At 47.8% G+C, this 24,365-nt stretch overlaps 1 protein-coding gene across 1 annotated transcript in view; it reads left to right on the plus strand.

Moving 5' to 3' along the window:
- Positions 1-24,365, plus strand: part of OVCH1 (ovochymase 1) — a 30,276-nt gene that overhangs the window by 283 nt on the left and 5,628 nt on the right. The window contains 22 exon segments of the mRNA XM_087766012.1: positions 385-452; positions 2,791-2,909; positions 3,617-3,712; positions 3,746-3,945; positions 6,550-6,722; positions 9,256-9,321; positions 9,324-9,409; positions 10,399-10,429; positions 10,432-10,590; positions 11,754-11,874; positions 12,558-12,643; positions 13,582-13,722; positions 13,900-14,030; positions 15,067-15,157; positions 17,868-18,126; positions 18,456-18,547; positions 19,212-19,293; positions 19,295-19,386; positions 19,493-19,652; positions 20,081-20,120; positions 20,501-20,585; positions 22,244-22,476. Of these exon segments, the coding sequence (XP_087622138.1) occupies positions 385-452; positions 2,791-2,909; positions 3,617-3,712; positions 3,746-3,945; positions 6,550-6,722; positions 9,256-9,321; positions 9,324-9,409; positions 10,399-10,429; positions 10,432-10,590; positions 11,754-11,874; positions 12,558-12,643; positions 13,582-13,722; positions 13,900-14,030; positions 15,067-15,157; positions 17,868-18,126; positions 18,456-18,547; positions 19,212-19,293; positions 19,295-19,386; positions 19,493-19,652; positions 20,081-20,120; positions 20,501-20,585; positions 22,244-22,476 (2,611 nt within the window).

Consider the following 24,365-nt stretch of genomic DNA (forward strand, 5'->3'; position numbering starts at 1 on the left):
ACTTGAATTGCAGCCCTGCATCCTCACCTGCCAATACTGATTGGCCCCTCATCTATTAAAGGGGCTCGTTAGCTGAGAGGAGGAGGGTTTTTTCTCCTGCGTGCAGCAGAGCATAGCCTGGGATCTAGCATTGGGTTTTTTTTCCTGGGCCATGGTGGGAGCAGGGCTCCTCTTGCTGCTGGTGTCCCTTCTTGCTCCATGAGGTGAGTCCTGTGTGTGGGCTGTGGGCAGAGGGCAGATGTGCCCCAGTGTGGGGACTACAGCAGTGAGCACTGGTGTTATCATCTGCTCTTTTAAGGTACCAAAAAAGTGAATGTAACTGGTCAGTTTTCACAAATCATGTCAGGGCTTGGTGTAAGTGATTTTGGTCTGCTCTTCCTGTAGCTCTGCTGGGACTGGAAACCCTTCTTACCCTTTCCATCTAGGTGCTCTCTCCTTGGCTGCTGTGGCAAGTGAGCTGTTCCCCATGCAGGGGGCTCAGCTGCGGCGTGGTCCCTTGGCTGTGCAAGAAAGAGAAATAGCTTGGTCCTGCTGAGCTTGCGAACTGGTGATCCTGGGGCACTCAGGTCAGAAAAGTGTCTAGGAGAGCAATTCATGGCAGCATGTTCTCAAATCCTTGCACATCCTCCTACAGTGGCTAATGTATTTATAACTCCCTGTCTGGCCTGCTCCCACATCCATGTAAAAGTTTTTTTTCCTAGGGATGCTTGTAGATAAGAGAGGGAAATAAGCACAGGGCAGGCTGCAAAGGGGATCAAGTTGGGCAGAAGAATGGTGATCTTCAGAGTGACTTGCTCCCGCTGATGAAACTAGTGCTAAAAACATCTGCCCATCTGGGGCAAGAGATGGGATAACTGGCTAATTGACATTCCTCCTACCCTGCTCCAATATGATGCTGGTCCTTCTGCTGTTGCTAATGTTGTTTCTCTCCCCACCTAAGGGAATGGTGTTTTCTCCATCATTTACCTCCCTGATAAAGTCTATTTATTTTCTACTTCGCTAGTAGACTTGCCGCTATAGCAATAATCACCACGGTCTCTTGTTGGAAAAGCTAGTCAGCAGCAAGGGCTAGGGAGAGCTTGGTCCAGGTCAATGGCTTAGAAAATTGTGCCTGATTTTGTGACTGAGCTCTCTGCAGTAGTCAAATGCTTTGAGACCAGAGAGTGCCCTGGGAATATGATAAAGTGCTACTAGAAGAGAGGGGGAGAGAGAGAGAAGCTGGGCTGAACGGGGCAGCAAGGAGCTCAGTTAGCCCCTCTACAGCCAGGAATGCTGCAGGAGTTGTGCAAGGATCTCCACAACCTTGTGGGGTGAGTCTTGCTTGTTGCTGCTGAGGTCTTGGGGTGGTTGGCTGTCTGGGTAGAGGAGAAAGATGTGGGCTCCCCAATTCACTGGCACTCAGATAAGGTGGTGTGAGAGATTGGTGGGCTTTCTAATGCCTGTCAACCTGATGGGAAGGTTAAGCAAGTAGCATTGCCATCAAGCCTACACAGAGAACATAGGACCCAAAATTAGAGAAACGGCTGGAGGGGTGTTGAGTTGGTAATGTTTTGGATCCAGACTCAGTGTCCTGGTGATGCCAGTGAGTTATTCCAGGCTCTCACCAGGGCAAATATGGTGCGAGTACCTCCTAAATCATAGGCATTATATTGCTTATGTTTGCTTGGCTGGGAACTGAACTCTTATCCCAGCCTTGGCTTGGGAGAGGCAGGGACCCCTCCTATTGGCGTAAGAAACACATCGGACAGGAGTGATTAACAGAGTGATTTTTAGCTGGTGCAGACATGGGGCCAGCTGAAGGGAGCGGAGGAAGAGCTGCTGTCCTCTTCTCAGGAAAGGAGCCAGAAGCCTGATGCTACCCCTCTCCCACAACCACCCAGCCTGGAGAAGCAGACCTCTGGTTTGAGAAGTTGCAGTTGGTTCCTTTTCTTTGTGTCCCAAGTATTTGAGGTGGCTCCTCCTATGTGAGCTTTGCTGTGATGATCATGTTCTGGAGCTGACCCAGGGGAGCATCACACCCCTTCCTCCTCCACTCAGCGTGGGGTCTGGCAGGCCTGTCGGTGTGTGCATCGCTTCCTGCTGGGAGAGGACTGGTGGGGTTTTCCCTAGAAAACACAAATGGGATTGCTATGAATTTATCTCAAACTGCACGGTTCAATGAAGCATCTAAAACTTAATCAGACCCAGCCATCCCCAAGTCAAACTTTCCCCGTGCTCGTTGTCCACATTTCTAAGGCACAATCGGTGCCAAAAGCGATGTGAGAAAGCTCTGTCTTGCGCTGTGTTTCAGACCAAAGCCAAGACCATATGCTGGGCCAGCTCAGTTCAGAGATAAGACCTTTCACGATGACTTTACTTGCTCAGGTTAAGTGCCATGGAAGCTTTGGAATAATAAACTTTGAATAAAGTCAGGTAGCACCATTATAACCTGTTGCACTTGTTACTTAATTTTGTAAGTCCCAGTTGCATTTCATTAAGAATAATTAGACTGCTGGATGAAATCTAAATTTGTTTTTTTTATGACTGTGTACGCACATCATGCAAATACCTCACGGGAGACCTCAGCTTTGCACACATCAGATTCTTATCAAGAAATGTAATTTCTGTGTGTTTTCATTTATTTCCATATAAATGCCTTCAGCTTGGAGCTCAGGCTGGACTCAGGAAAACTGGGACACCTGGGATTTGTCCCATTAATTCCCTACCTGCCAGAAGAGCCTGGGGTGATAGATTTGAGCATGTGGGGGGGTGTCTCACTGCAAAACATTCTTGTTTCCGTCTCCTACGTAGGCCTGAAGTGTGGACTTCATCCCATTGACCTGAAGAGCCCAAAGGATGCTCTGCTGCTGGGATTCTTCTCTCGAATTGTTGGAGGGAGAGCGTTCATGCCTGGAGGGCAGCCCGGGCAGGTCTGTGTTGCAGTGCGCTGCCTTCCTCCCAGGGAAGGGGGAGCAGAGGCAGCAGCAAAATCTCCTTCATCCTAAAGTCATTGAATGCTGCTCACTCAGGAGTGGAAGCTGGTCTAAAAGTCGCTCTTGCCCAGCTCCTCAGGCTGACCCCCACCCCAAAGTGGGAGGGAATGAGCTGATCTAATCGTTTAGACAAGATCTCTGGCTGGTGTGAGCTAATGCAGCTGCAGAGCTTTTTGTGGCATGTACCAGCTGAGGATTTCCTTGCAGGGAGGTTGCAGAGGTGGCAAAGGAGGATGCCTCCCTGGTCCCCTGCTGCAGAGGAAAGCTATCTTGCCTAGTGGCTTGTGTTCATGTAAGGAAAACCACTGAGCAATGATTGTGAGATGATGCCTTATGAGTAACTAAGAGGGCACAGCCCTATTTAGAAAAATACTACTTGTTTACATGTTGCCAGAGAAAACGGTGGCACCTGTGGCAAAACAGTATTTGCCACCTCTCTCCCCCCCAAAACCCAGTCCCTCCACATGCAGCAGCTTGAAAATGTATGCAGGTAGTAGCACAGGAGGGGGTAGTGTAGGCAGAGGTAGGGTGCTGGGGTCAGGGGGATGGATCATCTGGACCCCTGGCTAGCATCAAGCCCTGGGGAAGCTCTTGCAGCATTAAGAAATAGGAGTAAGATGTCTGTCTGGTCCCCTCTGTTTCAGGATGCTCCAGGGTCTCATTCCTCTCGTGCAACACTGGGGCTGAAGGTGGCTGCCAAGGATCAGCCATGGCTTGGAAATGACTCCCCTGGGCTCCAGGCAGCTGAGCGTCCCACACACTAATACTGGGAGGAAAAAGTAGTTTTCTGGGCTAGGCTTATCTTTGTTATTTCCCATTTTGGGAGGAAATGGGAGTCACCTCATCTCAAAATGTACCTGACCCTGTCTTTGAAGGTGTCCCTCAAACTGGGCCATTTCCATTCCTGTGGTAGCAGTCTGGTCCGAGAAGATGTAGTTATCACCGCTGCTTACTGTGTAGTCAACCTAGAGCAGTAAGTCAGTCTCACCTCCTCACTCGCTTTTGAACCTCTTGCAGCAGAAGTTCCCCTTAGGACACGGGGAGCTTCCAGGCCCAGGTGTGTGGTCCCCAGTTACGGAGGGAAATGGCTGCCCTGGGGCTGAGTGGGGCCAGTGCTCTGCCACAGTCAGACCTGTGGGATGTGTCACTCCAAAGCCACGGGTCCTCGGGCAACTTGTGCACCCCCCAGCACACTGCTTGTTTCTGTTGGGTCTCTGCATGTTTCTCCCCAAAGCCTGGGGAGAGGGCTTCCCTGCTCAGGGAGTCTGCAAATCAAATTCATGTGTCCTGCTCAGTGCTCAGGAGCTCTGGGAGGTGTGGGCAGCCCTGGGGCAGAGATCTGGGTGTGGGAGTCTCCATGCTACCAGGGCTCTTCTAAATACCTAAATCACTAATTTTAAAGGACTTTGTCTTTAAAAGACCCTGTTCACCTAAGCAAATATCCAGAGAAGCGTTTCTGAGGCAGAAGGAGAAGCACTGCAGCTTCCTGGTAAAAGCAGCCCTGGCAACTGTCCCATTACTCCTAGCAGTCACATTGGCTTCTGTATTTTAATGCAAGACCAGCTTCACAGGCCATGCTAAAGTCCTCTTAATGGGCAGGGACAATGATATAAGTGGCCTCTTTGCCAGCCCTTTTGTAATACATTATAATGTAATTGCAGACCAGTCAGCTTCACATCTTTTTCTTGCTCAACTTGAGCATCACTTTTGAGGACTGATGTTGAATAATGAGAAAGTTGCTATGGTATAAAAATTTCAATGTGCAAGATTAACCTTGATAATGAGGCACCTCTTTGTTTCTCTGTTCCGTGCAAAACTAGCCAGTGCTTTTACTCTCCACTGTTATGCTGCCAGTGCTGTTCTTGTGTTCCCATTACTGCAGCATTTGCATTACCAGGCAATCCCAGTGTCAGACATTGCTGGGAAGTATGGGAACTTTCCAGTTCCAGTAAACAGCCTCCTGGGATTAAAGCTGAGCTGTGCCGTTAGTGGGTCTGTTATTTATGGCTGGAAGTGATTAGAAAATGAGAGGAAGAGTTTCCTGGGGTGGGGGGAGGAATCTTAATTTACTAGAAAGCATTGAAGCAAAGGCTCAGGTTGAACCCCCCATACCTTGATTCAAAGTGTTCGGGGCCACTCTTCAGGCACACGTTTTATTACGACTACCTGCCTTACCAGGCCCCTCAAGCCAGGCTGCCCACACTTGCCACCTCTGAAAGCTGCATGGGTGAAATAGCATGGTGGTAATTCACAGCAGTCAGACTTTAACCTCCATGGGATTGCACCCTTTCATGAGAGAAGAGACTGAGGGCAGAGTTTAAAAAAAAAAAAAAAAAAAAAAAAAAAAACCTACTACAAATCAGTGATAAATAGGCTTCAAAGCTCTTGTCTGAGCACTGAGGTTTCTTGGACTCTCAAATGAACATAGCCTGGAGAGAAAAGGCAGTTGCTTCAGGTCTGGGTTTTGTCCCGTTTCAGTAACAGTCCAGGCAGACCTTTAATCAGCCCTAATTGCAAAGATCTCAAGACGAGCTTGCTGCTATGTTGCGTCCTGTGCTGTCAGAGTTGGTAATGAGAGATGCTGACAGCCGAAAACCAGATGAGTTGTGTGGCTCCTGCAGGCATCTCTCGCAGTGCCTGGTACCGGGTGGATCAATGAACCCAGTTCATGTCTCCAACTGAGTGCAAAACCATCCCACCCTGTGCCCCAGACCATTTGCTGGGTCCCTACAGGGGAGTAAACTCCTTTGCTAAAGATCTGGTGTGCCAAAGTTTGGATCTACTGCCCATCTATTTATTGGCTAACTCTGCTCTGATAGTGTAGCTGTCTACGTAATTGCTAAAAGAAATACTGAATGGTGTTTTGACTCTGTTGGAGCTGATGGCTCTAAGTTTAACTGTGACATTATATTGCTTATAAAATATGCAGAAAACCCATAATGGGCATACACTTGTCTAGTGTTAATTTAAATGACATGTAGCTGCCTAAAATCATGATAAAGCTTTCAGATGTAGGCCTCTACTCATCTCCTACATGCACTGATAACAAAATTAGAAAGGAGGATTTATGGGGCGAAAATGACTTGGCAATCCATTCCCATTGCTTTTAAGGCTTCTCATGTGCCTTTTAGGATCCCAGACTGCAGGTAACAAGGGCTGAGCTTGATGTTTCAAGGCCAAAAATGGCACAGGGGTTCTGTGAGTCCCAAGGCAAAAGATAAACTGTCCTTTTCCATGTATCAAGCTGGCTGCAATGAAATCTGCTGGCACCTCCCCGGCTTTCTGGCAGCTCTGTGCTGCCCAGGTATGAACAGTGGCTTGATGGATAGCAGATGAAACAAGAAACCTATTTATCCGTTTAAAAGTAAGTCCAGCTTTTCCAGCTGGAGGTCAGGGAATCCTCTATGTTGCTGCTAATGTGAAATCAGCCTGGCTGAAAGTCCTGTTACCAAAGGCCAGCCCTGGCTCGCAGGGCAGGAGCACATCGCAGGGTTGCAGACTCGGTGTCAGGGTTTGCTTTCTGGCAGCAGCCTCTTCCTTCATCACCCTGGTGCTGGTTTTTTTTTTTCCCCACCAGGAAACTCCTGAAGAGCTTGGTGGTGACAGTGGGGGAGCGTCACCTCCAGCAGGTGGATAGGCAGGAGCAGAGCATCCCTGTCTCATGTGTCATCGTCCACCCCACGTTTAACCGGCTGCACTACGTGGATTGCGATGTGGCTCTGCTGCACCTGCAGCACCCGGCCCAGTACGGTAAGCAAGAGCCCAAGGGGATGAGCCACTGCTGCGGGAGGCTGCTTTACACTGATGTGCTGGTCCAGAAAAAACACTCCTCTTCCTTCCCTTCCCGTGCTCTCTATGCTAGAGAAATGTCCCCACAGTTAAGCCTTTAATTCTTATCAAAGTAACACCGTTGCGTTAATTCTTGTCCTAGGCTTTGATTCATTGTCCCAGAAGTTTATCCTTCGGTCAGGGTCTGTGCTCTGGATATGCCCATGTTTTCTTCATGCACCTGTGTGCCTTTGTGTTCCCCTCGTACAAACTGTACCAGCATGGTTTCCTTTGGCCCCATTGTGTTAATGCCAGCTCTTGGCTAGCTGCTAGAAAGCCATCAGCTTCCTCTTTGCCATAGCCCTGGCCTGTTAGCTAGCAGTGGGCTGCAAGGGTCCTGCCCACTGAGAAGCAGGCTGGATTAAAACCTGCTTACTCCAAGTACTTCTGCAGGCAAAGGCAAAGACTCTGGAGGTAATTTTAGGGTGTTGGCGTTAGGGAAGTGGCACAAGTCTGACTTCCTAGGCTTTTCAAAGGCAGTTCCCTGAGTTATATAGAGCTACGATGGCTTACAGCCAGCTGGCCATGACTGTCTGTGACCATCAGATGGCAGATCGGCCAACATAAAATAACCTTCTGTCACTGTCATGTCTCAAATCACTGGCTCAGACAGTGATAGCCTTACAGCTTGCCTATGATGGCAGGAATAAGGGAACTAAGACCCAAGAAATGTTCATTCTGGGGCTCAGACATCCTGGCAGGCAGCGTGAGGAAAGCTGCTTGAGGGCTGCCTGTGTGCTTGTACTCTGTGGTTAAACAGGTATGTCTCCAGGCATGAACTGGGTTTGACAGCATCTGAGCCGTATGGACAACCCTTGAGGAAACTACAGGGCTCCCTGCTTAGCCCTTCTGAAGGCTGGGCACTGCCAATGCCCTGTCAGGGCAGCCAAGGAGAACTGTGATCCATTTTTCTCCCAATATCAAGAAAAAAATAACCAATAAGAGTATGGATTGAACTGAGCTGACTTTTTCATGTCCTTTCATGTCTGATCTGATCAGCACTGGTCTTTGGGGAAAATGGTGTAAAGAGTTTTCCAAGCACTATCCAGTTTCCATGTTGTATGAGATTGACACAGAGGCAACATGCTTTCCTTTCCTGGTCCCTGCCATGCTGTTCCCCCTCTTGTCCCATTCCCAAGTATCCTTCTGCTTAAGTTAATGCTCAAAGATAGCTAACAATCTTCCTGATCTCTCTCTGAATTTGCCTCATGTATATTTTCAATTACATTGAAGTGACTAACTTCACTTTGTATTCCCATTTTATAGATACTTGCATGTGACTAGTATTTTTGGGAAGGGGAGAAATGGGACAGTGTGACCTGAAGGATGCTGTTTGTACCTGTAAATCAGGCATGCTCATGGAAGCATGGGGTTCATGCGCTCATTTGTGCACCCTTTCCTCTGCAGGGGACAAGGTTCAGCCTATCCACCTTCCCCACAAGGATGAAGACTTCCAGGCTAGGGTACTGTGTGTGGCTGGGGCAAGGTGTCTGAGGGTGAGTAAAATGGCAGGGACTTCTGGTCTCAGTTGCAGGAATAAAGGGTAATGGATACGGGAAAGGAGACACTTTCTTTCAGAAATAGAAATGCAAGAGAAGGTGACTCCTGCTAGATGGAAAATTCAAGTACCCCTTTGCTCATCAGATCTCCTCTGCTTGTCAGAGGACCAGCCCCTGTAGGGATGTGCAGATCAGCATTTTCCTGCAGCTTGGGACCGTGGAGCACGTTAGGGAAGGTTGCACTTGGCAACCTGCGCATATTCATGCATGCGTATCGGAGCCTCTCGCAAGCAGAGCTGTCCTTACAAGGTGTTACAGAAGTGGGAATAGTTCCCTTGTACTTAAAAATGTATGCTCTTTCATACTCTCTCCTCTAGAGATCAGAAAACTGTTCCCTCAAAGGAATTGCACTTGCTTGAGTTTTGCTAGATTTTAAAGGAGACGGGAATATCTGTGAATGTTGCTTTTTATTTTTACATCCCCAGTGGTTTGGGGCTCATCCACTGTAGAGGAGACTTGCCTGCCTCCCACTCCCCAGCAGCCCTCCCAGGAGAAAGCACGCTGTCTCCCAGCCAGGGCTGGTGTCTCACCCTAGAAGCTTGCTGGGGGCTTCGTCCTGGCCCCTGAAAGTCTCTAGTCCTGTAGTAGGGTGCTTGGGAGAAGAAAGCAATGTCCATTGTCCAACCAGCAGAGGAATGACCTGCTCTGAGCCACTTCTCTCTGCACTGGCCGGGGGCAAACCAATGCATTGCCTACCTAGCTGGGTGCCTGTGCCTGGTGACCCCAAACTGCCTCAGAACCTGGCAGGCAAATGATGTGGGACCCCCCAGTCACTCGTGCTGGGGTGTTGGGGAAGGGGTGGATGTGGCTCCCAGGAGACAGGGCTGTGGGCTGTCATTTGTCCGGAAGGGCGAGCTGTCTTGCAGATGCTGGACATGGCCTGGTTGCTTCCACAGGGGCTGGGGCACTGGCTCCTGTCCTACAGGAGGTGGAGTTGCCCCTCATTGACCGACAGACCTGCAGCCACTGCTGAGGGGCATGAACCAGCCATCGGTGTGGGGCTCCATGCTGTGCGCTGGCTTTCCTGACAGCGGGAGGGATGTGTGCAAGGTAACAGCTTGTCCACCCTGGCTCCTGCTGGGCAGCAGGCTTGTCATGTCCACCTGCAAACCTTCTCCTCTCCTGGGGAGAAAGGGAGGCAGCAGCACTGACAGTGCTGTCAGTACTTTGCTGAGCAAGGGCTTTACAAGGAGAGGATAACGAAGGCAGGAGGAGTCTTTTGTGGGTGGGAGTATGGATGTGGGCAGGAGACAGAAGCATGATTGCCCCCTTGCCTAGACCTGCCCTGGGCATTGCTAACAGCAAGACCTCCATCTCTGCATGCAAGTGCCACCACCTCTGCTGAAACCAGGGTTTCAGCGGTGGGACTTCAGGCAATGAGCAAGGGAGCCTGGCATGGGCAATGCTACCAGGAGGTTGGAGAGAAGGCAGTACCCACCTCTCCCTCAATGTCCCCTTATACACACCCAAGCGTCCTGATACCTTCACTCAGACAGCCCCACTGGGCAATGGGCTGCAACAGAGGAGTCTGCTCAGTGCCAAACCCTCCTGTGCTGGTCCTAACAGTGCTAGCAGGGCCAGTCTTGCCCTGCCCTAGGGAAGGCTGCTGACCAGGCTGTCACTAGTTCCCTTGGGGTGTACTTGAATGAATATTTTTTAACCAGCAGTAGCTTGGGAAGCTCCCTGCCCTCTGCCATACCTTGTGTGAAGATTTTCAAAGCAGTGCTGCAGCTGATGTTAGTGAAATGGCTTTAATTTTCACATTTTTCGTGGAAAAAAAGGGGTTTGTGTACAGGGAAGGGCAGGGCTGCAAATCAGATCAGGGGAGTGAAACAACAGAGCTTAGATTGGTGCATCTTAGATTAAACAAGCACAGCTGAATGAGCAGGGACAGTGCCAGGCCCCCGTGACTGGGGAGAAGCAAGCAAGGCTGCGTTGGCTTCTGCAGCAAAGCTGGGCTGCCATGCAACGCTGTCAAAGGTCGGTGCTGCTGGCACAGGAACAAATGGCACCTTTCCTCCCTGACGGGCTGTGGACAGGGTAACTCCGGAGGCCCCCTTGCGTGTCTGAGACTGGTGGCATCTGGACTCTGGCTGATGTGGTGTCCTGGGGGGTTGGTTGTGCCAGAGGATGGGATGCCCTCAAGGGAAGCACCGTGGCCCAGGGCTCACCAAGCATCTTCTCCTGGGCGGCTGCGTTCATGGACTTCATTGCCCAGCACATGGCACCAGGTAGGCAGACTCCCATGAGTACTGGGAGGTTTTTTCCTCTCCTGTCTGTTCAGCACTGTAGGGACCCAAATTGCCCTGCTATTGCTGCCTCCCTCCCCTCCACCCACAGCAGTTCTGTTTCATTTCCAGCTGCTGCACCAGCAGCAAGGTATATCATCTTTTAATTTGGAATGGCAAAACCAAAACTTCAAACAGATAAGTTCCCCTTCAGAAACCCTGTTATAATAGCAGGTCTGACCCCTGCATCCTCTGAAGGAAAAGCAGAGGGCTACTCAAGCTGCCCTCTTTCTGGCTGAATGCAGCCCTTCCAGCTTGGCGAGGTGTCCCTTGAGCGCTGCATACCAGCCCTGCTCTAATAAAAGCCTGCTTTGAGCACTTGCCAGCTCGAGATCTGAACTGCTGTTGTGCTCCTGAAACGGCGCGCAGGACTGATCGGGGCTTATCTCCTCATCAAATACAACTTCGAATGCATATGGGAAGAGGGGCACTGTATTAAGTGCTGCAGTTTTAGTGGCTTATCAGAAGTGCCTTTTATAGCTAGGCACAGGTCTAGCGACTCCCCGCTGGCCACTTGTATTTTTCTGTACAGATGATTACAGGGCTAATACAAGTTATTAAAGAGACGGTGTTATTTCTGTCATAGCCATCAAAGCTGAGGTGTTGGTATTAACTAATACCCAACCTATTATGGCTTTGCTAGGGATTCTTAATGATTATGCTTTCAAAGGGGGACTGTCTGCAGCTAAGAAGGTGCCTCTTAATTGGGAGCAGTAACTGCAAGGAGCAGAAGCCACGTGGCTACAAAGTGGGTGCATTACCCTTTGCAAAGCGGAGCTATCGGGATTCACACAGACCAAATGCCCGTAGAAGATGAAGGGAAGGCCAACATAAAAGTGGTGCTTCATTAAAAATGAGCTTGGAGTAGCCAAGCCAGCTCTTAGCAGGCTGAATGAATGTGAGCCCGCTGTGTCGGTGGGAAAACTCCTGAAAGTTTGGGGATTTTTAAGTAGGACTTTGGGAAAGAAAGTGTGTGCTCTCATCTGAGGCTTCTCTCAGCTGCATGTCAAGCACTTTGTGTTTGAAACAACTGCAGTGCTGTAGCCCGTGCCTTGACTGATAGTACCTGTACTGCAATACCCCATCCAACTCTTTTCTCTCCCTAGCTGCTGTGCCAAGCCCTCTCCACGTGTCAGCGGAGTGCAGTTCCCAAGGCGCCTCACTCTTTGGAGAAAGTGGCCGCATTTGGTACCCCCAGGCTTTGGAGGATAACTATCCTGACAACAGGTAACTGTAGTTAGGCTGTAGTAGCCAAACACTGCATTTTCCTTGGGGCACCCACTGAAGTGTTTCCCAGGGCTTGGAAGGCTTGGAAGCCCTGACCACCGCTGGCCTGGGCCCTGCTCTCAGTGGTGTCCAGATGACAGTGGCTGTGTGTTCCCTGCAATGCAAATCCCCAGCTACGCTTGCCGGGCATGATAATGCTGCAGGGGAAGGCAGGAAGACACAAAGTCTATTTGCAATACAGATGCTGTATGGGCCACGCTCACGAAATGGCTGTGGCTGGCTAGAGATCTGTTGTACCCTTTACCCTTTGGTCTGGCCATGTCGATGTCAGCTCACACAAAGAAGCTTTCAGCTTCTGCAGGAGGCAGGGGAATGAGATGGACTGGGCTGGTGGTGTGTCAGTCACACAGCACAAAGCTGTCGCCGCTGTAAGGAAGCGTCAGTCCCCACCTAGGGCTGAGCAAATTCATAGCAGTCCTCTGCTGTGGGTACTCTCTTCCCAGATGGCTTATGCCAAGGGGGAAGATGATAAAATTTACCAGGTGGAGCTGGTGACATCAGTTGTCAGCTTCTGGTGCGTGCTTGCAGGAAAGCAGTCGCTGGGGGCTCCCAGCCCATGGAGGGACTGACAAGGGCTAAGCTCAGCCATGCAGATACGTGCCTTCACTATTGCTTGCTTCTAGCCTGTGCACCTGGAATATAACAGTGCCAGAGGACAAAATTATCTTGAAACATTTCACCAAATTAGATGTAGAGTACCAAGTTGGATGTGACTGTGACTGTGTCCCTGTATTTGAATGGAAGAGAGCTGATCAGTAAGTCTGGGTGCCTTGGAGTGAGGGTTACTGGGTGTAATTTCTTGTCATTCGTTGTCTGGCTTTTGAGACAGCCATTCTGTCGCTGGCTTTTGAGAAACCTTTTGTATTTTGCACTATGAATCTAAAGAGCTAGAGATCACATCCAAATAGAGCAGGGCAGGTGGGACTGAGGGACATGTTCATCTTTGTGCTGGTATCTAGTGCAGTGTGGTGGGCTTCTCAAAAATGTCTTTCAGCTGTACATAATTCTGTGCCCCTTCTGCCTTATCTCCAGTATACCTATTTTACTCTTACAGACCCTGGGTATCAGCATAAAGCCGAGTGCTTAGCCTGGCTTAGCTGGTGAACGTCCAGACAAGTTTCCGATGTGTTAGCAGAGCCAGCATGTGTCATGTATGTTGGAGGCACAGATCAAAGGCTGGCTTTTCCTTGGTTCAAAATTGGTTATATAGTGCAACAAGCATGCAGATTACCGGGTAACTGTACAGAGGAGCCTAAAAGAAATGTGGCCTGTTGTCCCTCTGTAGAGTGCGCTTAACACTGAACCAACAGAGAATAAATATTTCCTGCAAATACTGGCTGCCTCTCCACTCTGAGTACTAATGGCGATGTGTTGTTAATAATGTTAATAATGTTAATCCTTAGTCCATGCAATTCATCCTCTAGGAATATTTGGTTGTTCATATGGTTATTTTGGATTAAGTCCCATCTCCTCAATTTTTCTCTACCACCTCTAAATATTTTATAGGTAATGAAAGCCAAATAGTCTCTCCACTCAATGTAAGAAGACGCCTTCCTGATGGAATCTAGCCTAATGAACCACTATGAGATTTTCCTGAATAAACGTATGTTCAGCCCACCCTTGCCACCAACTCCTTGTCTCCCTCAGGTAAATTCTGCAGGAATATGTTCCTGGCCCTTCTGCTGGCAGAGTCGGACCAGACCACCATTACATTTGTTTCTGATGGGAGCAACACTGGCCATGGCTTTGAGCTCACCTTCGTGGCCATCCATAAGGACTCTGAAGCAGGTGACCTTGCCTATGCTGTAGAAACTCCTTTCCCTCTCCTTCCTGATCCCCCTAAAATAACAACTATCCTTAGTGTGCCTGAGTTCCTTAAAAATCAAGCTGTTGATTTGGGTTTATTAAAAGTACCATATAATCCTGTCTGTTAAATTTGTCTCCTTTCTCATTTGCGTATTGCAGGTTTGGGCTGTGGGAGTGTCGCAATGTTAGTGGAAGAGGGGAAGATTGATACTGCTAATTACCCTGGCTTGTATCCCAGGAACACGAAGTGCCACTGGCTCATTGAGGCTCCAGCAGAGTATGTCGTAAAGGTAATAAAGGAGAAACTGCACTTAAACCTCTGCAGTAAGAACTGTTCAGGGGAGCGATTCAATAAAATCCTGCCAGAAACATCTGTGACACACAAGACTGTAAATTGTAAGGTTTCCAGGTCACCGATTCTTTCCAGGGCATATTTTGTCAATCGGACATCACCTCTGAACTGCTGTATGGAGGGGCTGTGACTGTTGTAAGCACTTGAAGTCTGTAGGCACCAATCTCATCTCAAGACAGCTTTATCTTGAAGTCCAGCACAGACATCTAGGGGGAAAGGGAAGGTAGAGATCATGTTGCAAAAACTATAGTCAGCCTTTTCCTCAAGGTGATGTCAAAACCGCCAAGCTACTCCTTAGCCCTATACCAAGGTGTTTGTTTCTCATTGTGCATGGGTTGTGTGACAGTAGTTTCCACTCATAGTACCAGCATCTCTATTTTTATTGCCTGTTGCTGCTTGTGTGCAGCAAGCATCCCACCAAGCTCACCCCAGCCCATGATAAGTCACGTTGCCATCTTACATTGTTCAAAGCAGCAACATCTCTCCTTCCCTGCTGCCTTGCCTAAGGGGTGGAAAAACAGTGTTAAACCTAGGGATGCTTGAGGGTATGCAGACCTATTGCTTGGGTTGCTGCTGCTCTGTTGGTGTAAGAGCTTGAAGTCTGGATTAAAAACAAAACAAAGGAAAAATCACCTACTCTCCATTCTTGAAGGAAAAGCTCTTGGAAGGGCCCTCCATATGAGGGACTGACCCTTCAGAAGTACAGAACACTGAGTGTTGCAGTAAAGATGACAATTGAAACCCCTTAGGCAAAGCTTAGGCAAGCCTCATCCTCTGCAGACCTGCCTGTAGCCCTGCACAGGAGGGAGCAGTCAGGCCAACGTTGCCAACAGACTGTTTTGATGCAAAACGTGACACATTCACCTAGGGACTCCGTGCTCAAATTCCTCTGAAATCTAGCTCTTCTCCAGCCCATGGTTAAGAAGGGTAAGTGTTTCAGTCTGATGATTCTCTCTTGCTTGTCCTCTTCGCAGCTGGAGTTTGAAGACTTTGCTGTGGAACTTAGCCCAGGCTGCACTTATGATGCAGTTACTGTTTATGGCGATGAAGAAGAAAACCAGTTGGGTGAGTGCTAATTGTTTCAGTCTTAAATTAGAAATCCCTGTGGAAACAGGCATGCTTTATCACCAGACTACTCTCTCTCTGGTAACATTGTACTCAGGACTACTGGAAGGGCAATATAAGGGCTTCTGCAGTAGCCTTGAGGCTTGCCCATCTGTCTTGCCCATCATGATGCAGCCAAGCGTGCCGTTGGCTCAGGAGATCCCATGTCCTGGTCCAAGACTGTGCGTTTTCATGGAGAGCCAGCTGGTGTTGCAGGGCTGGATATAGGACCATGGCTCGTGTTCTGCTGCAGAGCCAGCAGAGCACACAAGCGTGTGCTGCTGGATCAGGCCTCCACTCTGTGCCTCTCTATCAAAGGAGAGAGAAAGAGCAATTTTAGTCTAAGTGTTACTAAAGAAAACAAATGTTCAAAGTAAAGCAGAGAGAGAGAGTGGTTGTCGATGGGTGTCTAATTCTACTGAAATGGATATGAATTCTTTATGAATTGAACTAATTCTGTTGGAATTTCATTAATGAAAAATTGCTAACCTGAGGCATTGCTTTGCCACACTTTCAGAAGGAAATATTTTTAATTCCTCACTTTAAATCTGCTTCAGTTTTATCAATATAAAAATCTTTATTTTAGTGAAACAAATGTTCTTAACTTTCCTTTTTTTTTTTTGAACATCTATATTTCCAGATGTTCTTCCTACTTGGACGCAATGAAAGCATATTGTAACACCCCATCTTTTTTTAAAAAAACAGCTTCCAGGCACCACACTCACTTTAGCAGATATGTACTCTTAAGGTGAAAAGCAATCTGGGGCTCAGAAATGGATATTTGAATTGAATTCTGGCTACCTCTTTACAGGCCTGTATGTCAACCAAAAACCAGAGCCAAATGGTGAGGGGCTGGTGCTCTTTTCTTTACACCAAAGAAGCTGGGTTAGAGGCTTGAACTGTCCTGGGTTCGCTATTGACAAGCGATCTTTGGCAAACTGCTTCTATTTTTTCCCCATCTATTTTGTGGTGGTAATTTAGTTGCATGTGTTTACCAAACTCTGAATAAGTACTAACATTACAGTTGCCTTGAAAAGAAATCTGTTTTCCATTGGAAAGGAGTATTTATCTGGGGGGAAGAAGGCTGACAAATTTGGGCCTGCAGTCTTTCAGGGGAGAGCTTTCAGCATCCTGGAATGTTTCACTCAATGCTTTCCAGCACAGCTTTGCCATCGGAAATTCAGATTCTTACAGGAAAGCTCCTCTGGAATAAAGTGCAAGCTTCCTATCCAGCTGCAATTATGGGACTTCCAGATGCTATGCAAACTGAGTGCTCTCAATAGGAAGAAAAATCTAGCAGCTGCTCTCTCGGTCCTCAACCTGTACATGTAAACCATTCAAGAGATTTTTCTTGCATCCTTCAATGGTGGCAAACACAATTCTCAAGTGTGGGGTTTTTTTGTGCAATGAAGGGCATTCACACTGTCTGTTGAAGATTACTTGTAATTCCACTATGAGAAAATTAGGATTACTTTTGTGTACCTGTAGCATAACTGTAGCAGACTAATTCTGGCTGCTGTTGCTTACTGAGGTCAGTGATTAACATTGCTTTGTAGACGCCGCTTCTGCAAAAGTTCTTGTTTTAATCAGAAAGTCACCAAGACTCTAGGGCTTTAGGTTTTTTTTAGAAACCTAGATTAGCTAAAGCCACAAGTGCTTACAGGATGATGTTTCTCATCTTAGAAATACTGCTTCTTGTTCATTCCCACAGCTAATCTCTGTGGATCCTCAAGTCCCAAACCAGTGCTGAGTCCAGGGAATACCATGCTGGTACATTTTGAAAGTGATGGGGAAAACAGCTTCAGAGGGTTCAGAACCGAGCTTACTTTTGTTCGTTCAGGTTAGTAGAGAGATGCTTGCTGTGTCTAACAATGTCTGCATCATCTGCAGCTATTCTTAGACACCTGAGCTTATTTTTCAGGCTAATCCTGCTGCATTCTGTCAAGGTAACTTTAAAACAGAATAGCTGCTTGTGGCAGAGCTCCCTTATTCTCCCTGAATAAGGGAGATGAATCAAGTTGTTTGTTTTTCCCCTCACTGAGAAATGAGATGACTAACTTCTGCTACCTGAAACAAGCAGTCTTGTTAATTCTGTCAGTCTGATATTCCCCTTGAAAACCTCATTATAGAGGAGAGTCTTGATCCTGGGGGCTAGTCTGCTATTGTTGCCTTCTACTTTCATGAATGTGTACCAGCTGCTGCTTGAAGGGATGAATAACTTTTCCCTTCCAGAGCGGGGACTTTTTTTTGAGGGGACAAGCCAGAGCTATTGACCCAAGTTGGAGCTAACTCTCGTTTCCTCTCTTGCAGAGGAGGCGGCAAGAGAAGAGAAGATTCAGGATTAACTACGGCACCGATGTTGCCTCTGAAGGATGTCCCCTTAGGTAAAGAAATTAAATTCTGCTCGGTTGATCTGGTCTGAGGAGCTTTACTCTAACACATAAGAGGATTATGCAGTGAGGCAGATGCTTTCTGACCTCAGGTCCCCTTTTGTGCACTTCTTGCATGGATGAAAAGTGCTAGGCAGGTGCCCCATCTCTCATTCTCCATACACGTGGTACATCCTCTCCATTCTGGTTGCATTCACTTCCTATTGGGAACAGGGACACAGGTTGGAGGACCCGCTTTCAGTGCCTGAGCCTCATTTGCTCTCTGAAGTGTTCCCTTGCAGATACCTGTGGCCTTTTCCCAGTTACTCCCCAGTGGTTGTTCAAGAGCGTTAGTGGGGCTGAGCAGGCCTGACCTCACTGTTGGCCACAGCATGCTGCCCTGAAGCTCCTTGGAGACTACTAGTGCAATGGGGCTGTTGTCAGCCCTACATAGCTGCTGACAGCCGCCCACTGTGTGCAGCTGACTGTGACCAGCACGTCCCTGGGCCACGTCTGCTCCTCTCCCCATGCTGTGCACTCCCCCTGCCCCTCCAGGCTGGGGTGCAAACAGCTGGAGAGCTATAATTTATATTCTCACCTTCATGTCCTCTACAAAACCTTCCTTCTACCCTTCATCCACAATCACTGATTTTTAGAGATGGCAACAGTTTGGTCTTACTTGTAGGAGATCCATCAAAGTTAATTGGACTCTGAGCTGTAGCAAAGCCAGAACTGATGCAACACATTTGCTGTGGTGAGAAGCTCTTGCTCAGCAGTCCTGGGAATAAGTGACTAATTAGAGAAGAGCCAGAAGGGATGTATGACTGCTGAATAAGAAAGCTGTACGGCTGACTGTAAGTAGCTCCAATATGTTTGCTTTCATTATACAGATTCAATAAACCCTTGCACTGGACTATGACAGTAGGAGACCATGACAGAGCCCTGAGAGAGTCAACAGAACAGATGAAAACCAAGCAACACCATTAAAAAATGTTGACTTTGGTGTATTTGCCACTACAGTATTTCTCAAAACAGATCTGTATGCCCAGATAAAAGTGTTGACAGCAAGGCAAAATGACTGATACGTAGCACAGGTTGAGGAATGAGAAAGGAAATCCAGTAACTCTGGTCTAATTCAGCTAACTTGCAGTTTATAGAAGTATGTTTTATATCTGGTTCTTATTACTAGCAGTAAAAATTCTTAAAATCTAACAGAGGTGACAGTGTCCTCAGCATCTTACTCTCTTGGTGCTGAGCAATATATCTGTCTATAAAAAGCTTGTTGACTCTTTCTTCCTAATGGGGAGGAGGAAGAAATACATGTGGAAAAGAAGCTCAAGTGACTCACAGCAGTCTTCTGCAAAACCTTAGTGGCTTGTGTCTGCACAATGAACCAGTCAGCCTTCCCTCTAGGCTCAGGAGGTCTACATAATCCATCCCAGCAATCTTAACTGAAAAATAGAGAAGTGGGGAATTTGTCTTCAAAATCCTCGCACCTTGTTTGTTTCTTTTCATGACTTATTTTGAGCTTGGTCGTTGCTTGTGGGATTTTTGCCCTCTTCCTTTACAAGTATGCTTTCAGAATGCACTTAGAGGGCGGCTTGTACCTTCTCTGCCCTGGTCACAGGCGAAACAGGTGAAAACCATGGTGGTGCATCCCCGCTTTGACATGCTGAGCTGTGACTCCGACGTTGCCCTGGTGCAGCTAGACGTCCCTCTGGAGTACAATGTTGCTGAGGCCGGTGCTGCTGCCCAGCAGCACAGACATGTTATCTTCGTCTTCCCTCTGCACTGTGTCTGGATAGGGGATCATCGAAGAAGGTGGCTCTTCTGATTTTGCATGTTTTCCTATTATGAGCAGAACATACATTTCAATCTCATTTTATTCTTCTGCCCAGACTTAACCTCGAATTTATTTCCCAAGCAGATGGGAGCCGAGCTAGGCAGTTGTAGCAGACACAAGTGCCTGTACTTGAGAATGAAATCTGCCAGAGAAATTACTACTTCAGCCACCCTGGAGGGATCACCGCCAGGATGCTTTGTGCTGGCTTTGTTTCTGTGGGAGGCCAGGACTCCTGTCAGTTGAGGTAAAACTAAAGGTGAGCACTCTTGAAGATGTCTGCATATGGATGTTGGTAGACCATCTGGGGGAAGGGACTGGGGGGGACAGAGGGAAGAACAGCCTATAGCAAGTGACAGTTAAAAGCTCCAACAGCCTGCTGTCCTTGGAGTGGAGAGTACTTATAAGAGCAACAGATGCAGTCAGTCTGTACAGGAGATATATGCAATGTGCAGTGTTGCTTGGAAGTGGGACCACAGAGTTTAGTAATCTTTCTCTGGACAGTAATTTTCCTGAGACCTGCAGAGGAAAGGATGTTCTTCCTTTGCACTTCCCGAGTCCCATCTCTTATCCCAGTGAAACACTTCCCATTGTAGCTTGCTTGGAAACCCTTTTATAGCACTCTTGTGAAGATAAACTATGAAAACTTCTACTGGTTTTATAACACTCTTGTAGTCAGAGCACTGTTCAAGAACTAACTAACCACCTTGAAATCGTGAGGCGAGCAGGTAAGAACAGCTGAGCAAATAAAAGGCAAAGTAATTCTGACCGAGGCACTGTCAAGCTAAAATGTGGGTTCTGCTCAATACCGCAATGTTATGGCAGACTAATAAACTACATGTAAAACTAAAGAGCACTATTCAATCATATCTGGTCTGCAGCCTGTGCTCAGTCTTCACCCCACGCTAATAAGCAGGCCTTCAAATCAGTCTCTTCGTTCCAGGCTAGGGCTGAGTTGCACTAGCAGCTGCATGCCCTTTTCTTGCTTGGAGGCTTTTTCTTGGGCAGATTTGATCTGTGACAGCTCTTTTCTTAGCTGCAGCAGTGTGGAGGCCAAACGAGATAGCTGCGAGTTCTCTCTCTTTTGGTTCCTAGGGTGGTTCTGGTAGCCCCTTGGTTTGTAACAAGGAAAATGAGCCATTTACTCTTTATGGCACTGTCAGCTGGGGTCTGTTCAAGGGTAAGGATTTTCCTGGACTGGATAAGACTGCTGATGAAAGGTGAGTTTTCCTTGTCTAAGTGAGACGAGTCCTGAATATAAACCCTTTGTATAAAATATCCCAAGGGCATTGAGGTTTTGTCTGGTAGACTTTTTGAGGTGACTAAAGAGGAAGAAAAAAAAAGAATCCAAGTGATTTCCTGCAGAAAAGTCTCCACTTCCTCCTCTTCCTCATGCCTTCCTTCTAAACAAAGCTTACTGGAAATTAGAATTGGAGTTTCAGAAGCATAAGACTTGTATTTAACACTTCTGGCTCTCAAATTGAATATAATCTTTGGACAGGTACTTTTCTCAGTAAAGAGCAGCTGCTTGCGAAAATGCCTACCAGCCCCACACTTTGATGGGCAGAATAGTTTGGGACAATGCTGTAAACTGAACTTGTGTGTGTGTGTATCTAGATATAACTAGCACCACGTTCAGAAGTCTGCAGGATAAACTTTGCCAGAGAAAGTGCTAGAGAAAGAGTAGCATATGCTAGCGAATAAGGACTGATTGCATGCAAGTGATGGCATCTTACAAAAGGGAGAGGCCCCTGTTCTGCAAATGGAGAAATCCACCACTTCAGCTTGTTTAATCTGATGGGATTTGAGAGATTTCAAAGAGCCACCAGATAGCTTCAAGTCTTTTTTTTTCCCCATGTTAAATAAACCGATTTGTCATTCTAGAGAAATGTTTCACTTTGGCTCAAAGTAGTTGCACTGGGAAACTGCTGCTGCAAAACCTTTGTCTTCCAGGGCTTTATCCCTTCTCCTTCCCTGCATGTGCTCACGTACAGCCAAGTATGTAATTCTCCATTTAGTGAATAGCTGTGATTGTCCCACAGCATTTCTTAAGACAGAGGGAAGACCTAATCCTGGACAGAGTTTTCATGTTTCTGCCCATCCTATATTTTATTCTGTTGCTGCCAGCAGAAAATGGAGAACTTCTGCTTACAGGAATAAATTTAATTTTTTTTCTGTATCCTGAATAAAGTGTATTGCAGTTATGAGCAGGAAATTAAAGTATATATTAAAGAAAAGAGCATGTTGTGGCTAATGCTCCACTTTCAGGTCAGACGAGCGCTTGGACTCTCCTGCTTTGTGCTGCAGCTGCCGGTCTTTCTCCCTTGTGGCATCATTCATAGTCCCACGCTGACCTAACAGAAATGTTAGTACAGGTGCTGACTAAGGGAGAACTTTCTTCTAAACTAAAACCAGTTAACAAAACAAGTTATCACTTGTATGGTAGCCAGACCATCCCCACAGATAAGCTGGGAGCTGGCTGGAGATCTTCCATACCCTTGGATCTGACACAACTGGCTGCTGACCACTGACTCTCTGTAGGCTGTAATGGCTTTCATGGATTTACTGTAGGTCAGGCAGTTTATGCAGGGAATTGCTCAGCTCTGTAGCTGTAAATCTTTCCCAGAGGTGGAGGCTGTAGCGTTGCATACAGCGTTTACATATGGCTTCATACAAAAGGTTCAAAGCCCTGAGGGCTCTTTGAGTCAGATACTGACCACTGGATCATTTATCTGACCTTCGTATGATTGCCTTCCTATTGCGGGAAGTGCTTGGCTGTGCTGACTGTTCCTGAGTTTTGTATTAAACTGTCTCTAAGCATGCTGTGCCTCTCCTCAGATGCTGAACAGAGCGTGCTGCAGTGCACTGGAGACCTCAGCACGGGAGCAGCCAGCGAAGCTGCCCACAAAGCGAACGGGAGAGGCGTGCACGCAGGGTGGCCGCAGGACTGCGTGGAGCTGGCATGTGCCATCGGCTGCAGCGCTGGGTTTGCAGAAGGTGGTGGAACTGGTTCAGTTCAGGACCAGCTCTGGGTAGAGCCTGGTAATAAGTTTGAGTCTCCTAACATCTCGGTACAAGTAGACACAGATCTCTGGATTTTGTCTTGGGAAGAGTTTGCATGTGTGTGTACACAAAGGGAGGGGGGAGGAGGGAGGCCAGTGAGCAGAGCCAAGAGAAGAAAGACTCTGTTGTAGCTAGAAGCGGTGGGCTCGTGTGGAGGAGCCAGGGATCCATGAACACTGATGCTGCAGGTTTCCTGTGCATTTGGGTATGCTGTTTAATCTGCTCCCTCTCTCCCTTACCATCCTTGGAATGAGGTATTGTTTTATTTTTTTAATCTTCCATGTTTTGGACTGTTTCTCAGGGCAGGGACAGTTACTTAATCTCTTACACATATACTTAGCACAACCAGAGCTGTGGTCTTGGGTGAGGCAGTCTGTCAGCTTGCTACTGCTTTTAAAGCTCAGTGAACAGCCCTGTCCTACTGATGTGCCTCCTCCTGCCTGTTATGCATTTAAATGTTTCTCCACATCTGATACTGTGACAGTATTGGAGGAAGACTGATGAAAAGGCTGAAGTACCCCTGAGTTACTGGGTGACACTAGCTCTGGCAACAAATTGGAGAATGCTGTTGCTCACGGCTTTAAAAAGCAATCTGTTCAGGAGGGGACGTGCTACCGGCTCTGCTTGCAGACCTGTGCTGTAGCCAGGGTGTTGGCATGCAGTGTGTGCTTTCCTCCTCTTCCCACTGGCATCCTTGCTGGTGCTCCAAGACATCGCACTACTGAGATAAAAATAGGTCCTCTGAAGAGATAAGCAACAGGATGTGGGGATGCTTTCTCTCCTCAGGAAAGTGCAGCACAGCCAGCGACTGTGGGGGCATCATTAGCACAGCAGCTCCAGGGCTGGTTAGCAGCGGCTGGAAACGCATGCAAGGCTATTGCCCGCACTGGAGCAGGCTTGTTTCATCTAAGCTGCTCATCGCTGGGTGAGCTCAAAGTCATGGCAAGCACGTGGTGCTGTAATGACCTGAATTGGGATGTCACCCTGAATGCAAAAAGGATTTTTAAAATGAACCTAGAAACAAGCTTTTGTGGCTCAGCATGACGGGCTTCACTCCCTTCCAGACCGCTGTGCCCATGCTTGCACTGCTCTTCCCTGCCGTCCCCGGATGCAAGCACGGGGCCCCCATCCTCCAGTAGTGCTGAGTACGTGCAGGAGCCTTTGACTTGCCCTTGGGCAAAGCTGTGTGACTAATGCATTGCTTTTCAACCTAGACTGTGGTGGAAGATGTTTGGTTTTTTTAAGGCCAGCTCTCCTGGAGGAAGGGTACCCTCCCCATAACTCAGCTTGGCCGAGCTCTCTTCCACTGTGGATTAAGCCAAGTCACACTTCCCTGCGTGTGCCCTCTAGTAAGCGCTGCTGTGCAGTGCTGCTCACTCAGGAGGCAAATGTTCCTCATCTCCCTTCTGGATTTGAAGGATTTCTACCCAGCGGAGGGGCTTAGCTCTCCCCTCTCTGCGCTCTCAGCATCCCATGCAGGTACGCAGCAATGCAGCATGGTGTCAGCATCCAATCTGAGCGGAAAGCTCATAAATGTTGGTGTGGGAGAAAGCACACTTAAACAGAATTTAAGCTGCTCTACAGAGGGTACGACTTTAAAAATTGCTGCCTTGGGAGGCAAACAACCCTGTTATGCTTGCTACTAAAGGGACATACAGTTCTCATTAGTGATCTTGTTTTCTCTCCTCCTGCTCTGTTATAACCACTCAGACACTTCCAAATATTTCCCTGTTGATTTGGTCTCTTATTTAACAAGTGTTGAATCTGACTGCACTGTGTGTGCATGCAGCTATAGGCTAAGCCTGCTCTCCTCCTGTGTTTCTGGAGAACCAGAGTGCATAGACAAAAGCATAGTATTTCATAACTCTTGTCAAGGGCTGGTCACAAGGTCAATTAA

Source organism: Nipponia nippon, unplaced genomic scaffold, assembly GCF_047370975.1.
Source record: "Nipponia nippon isolate SJK-2023a ecotype South Korea unplaced genomic scaffold, ASM4737097v1 scaffold_3, whole genome shotgun sequence".
NCBI lineage: Eukaryota > Metazoa > Chordata > Aves > Pelecaniformes > Threskiornithidae > Nipponia > Nipponia nippon.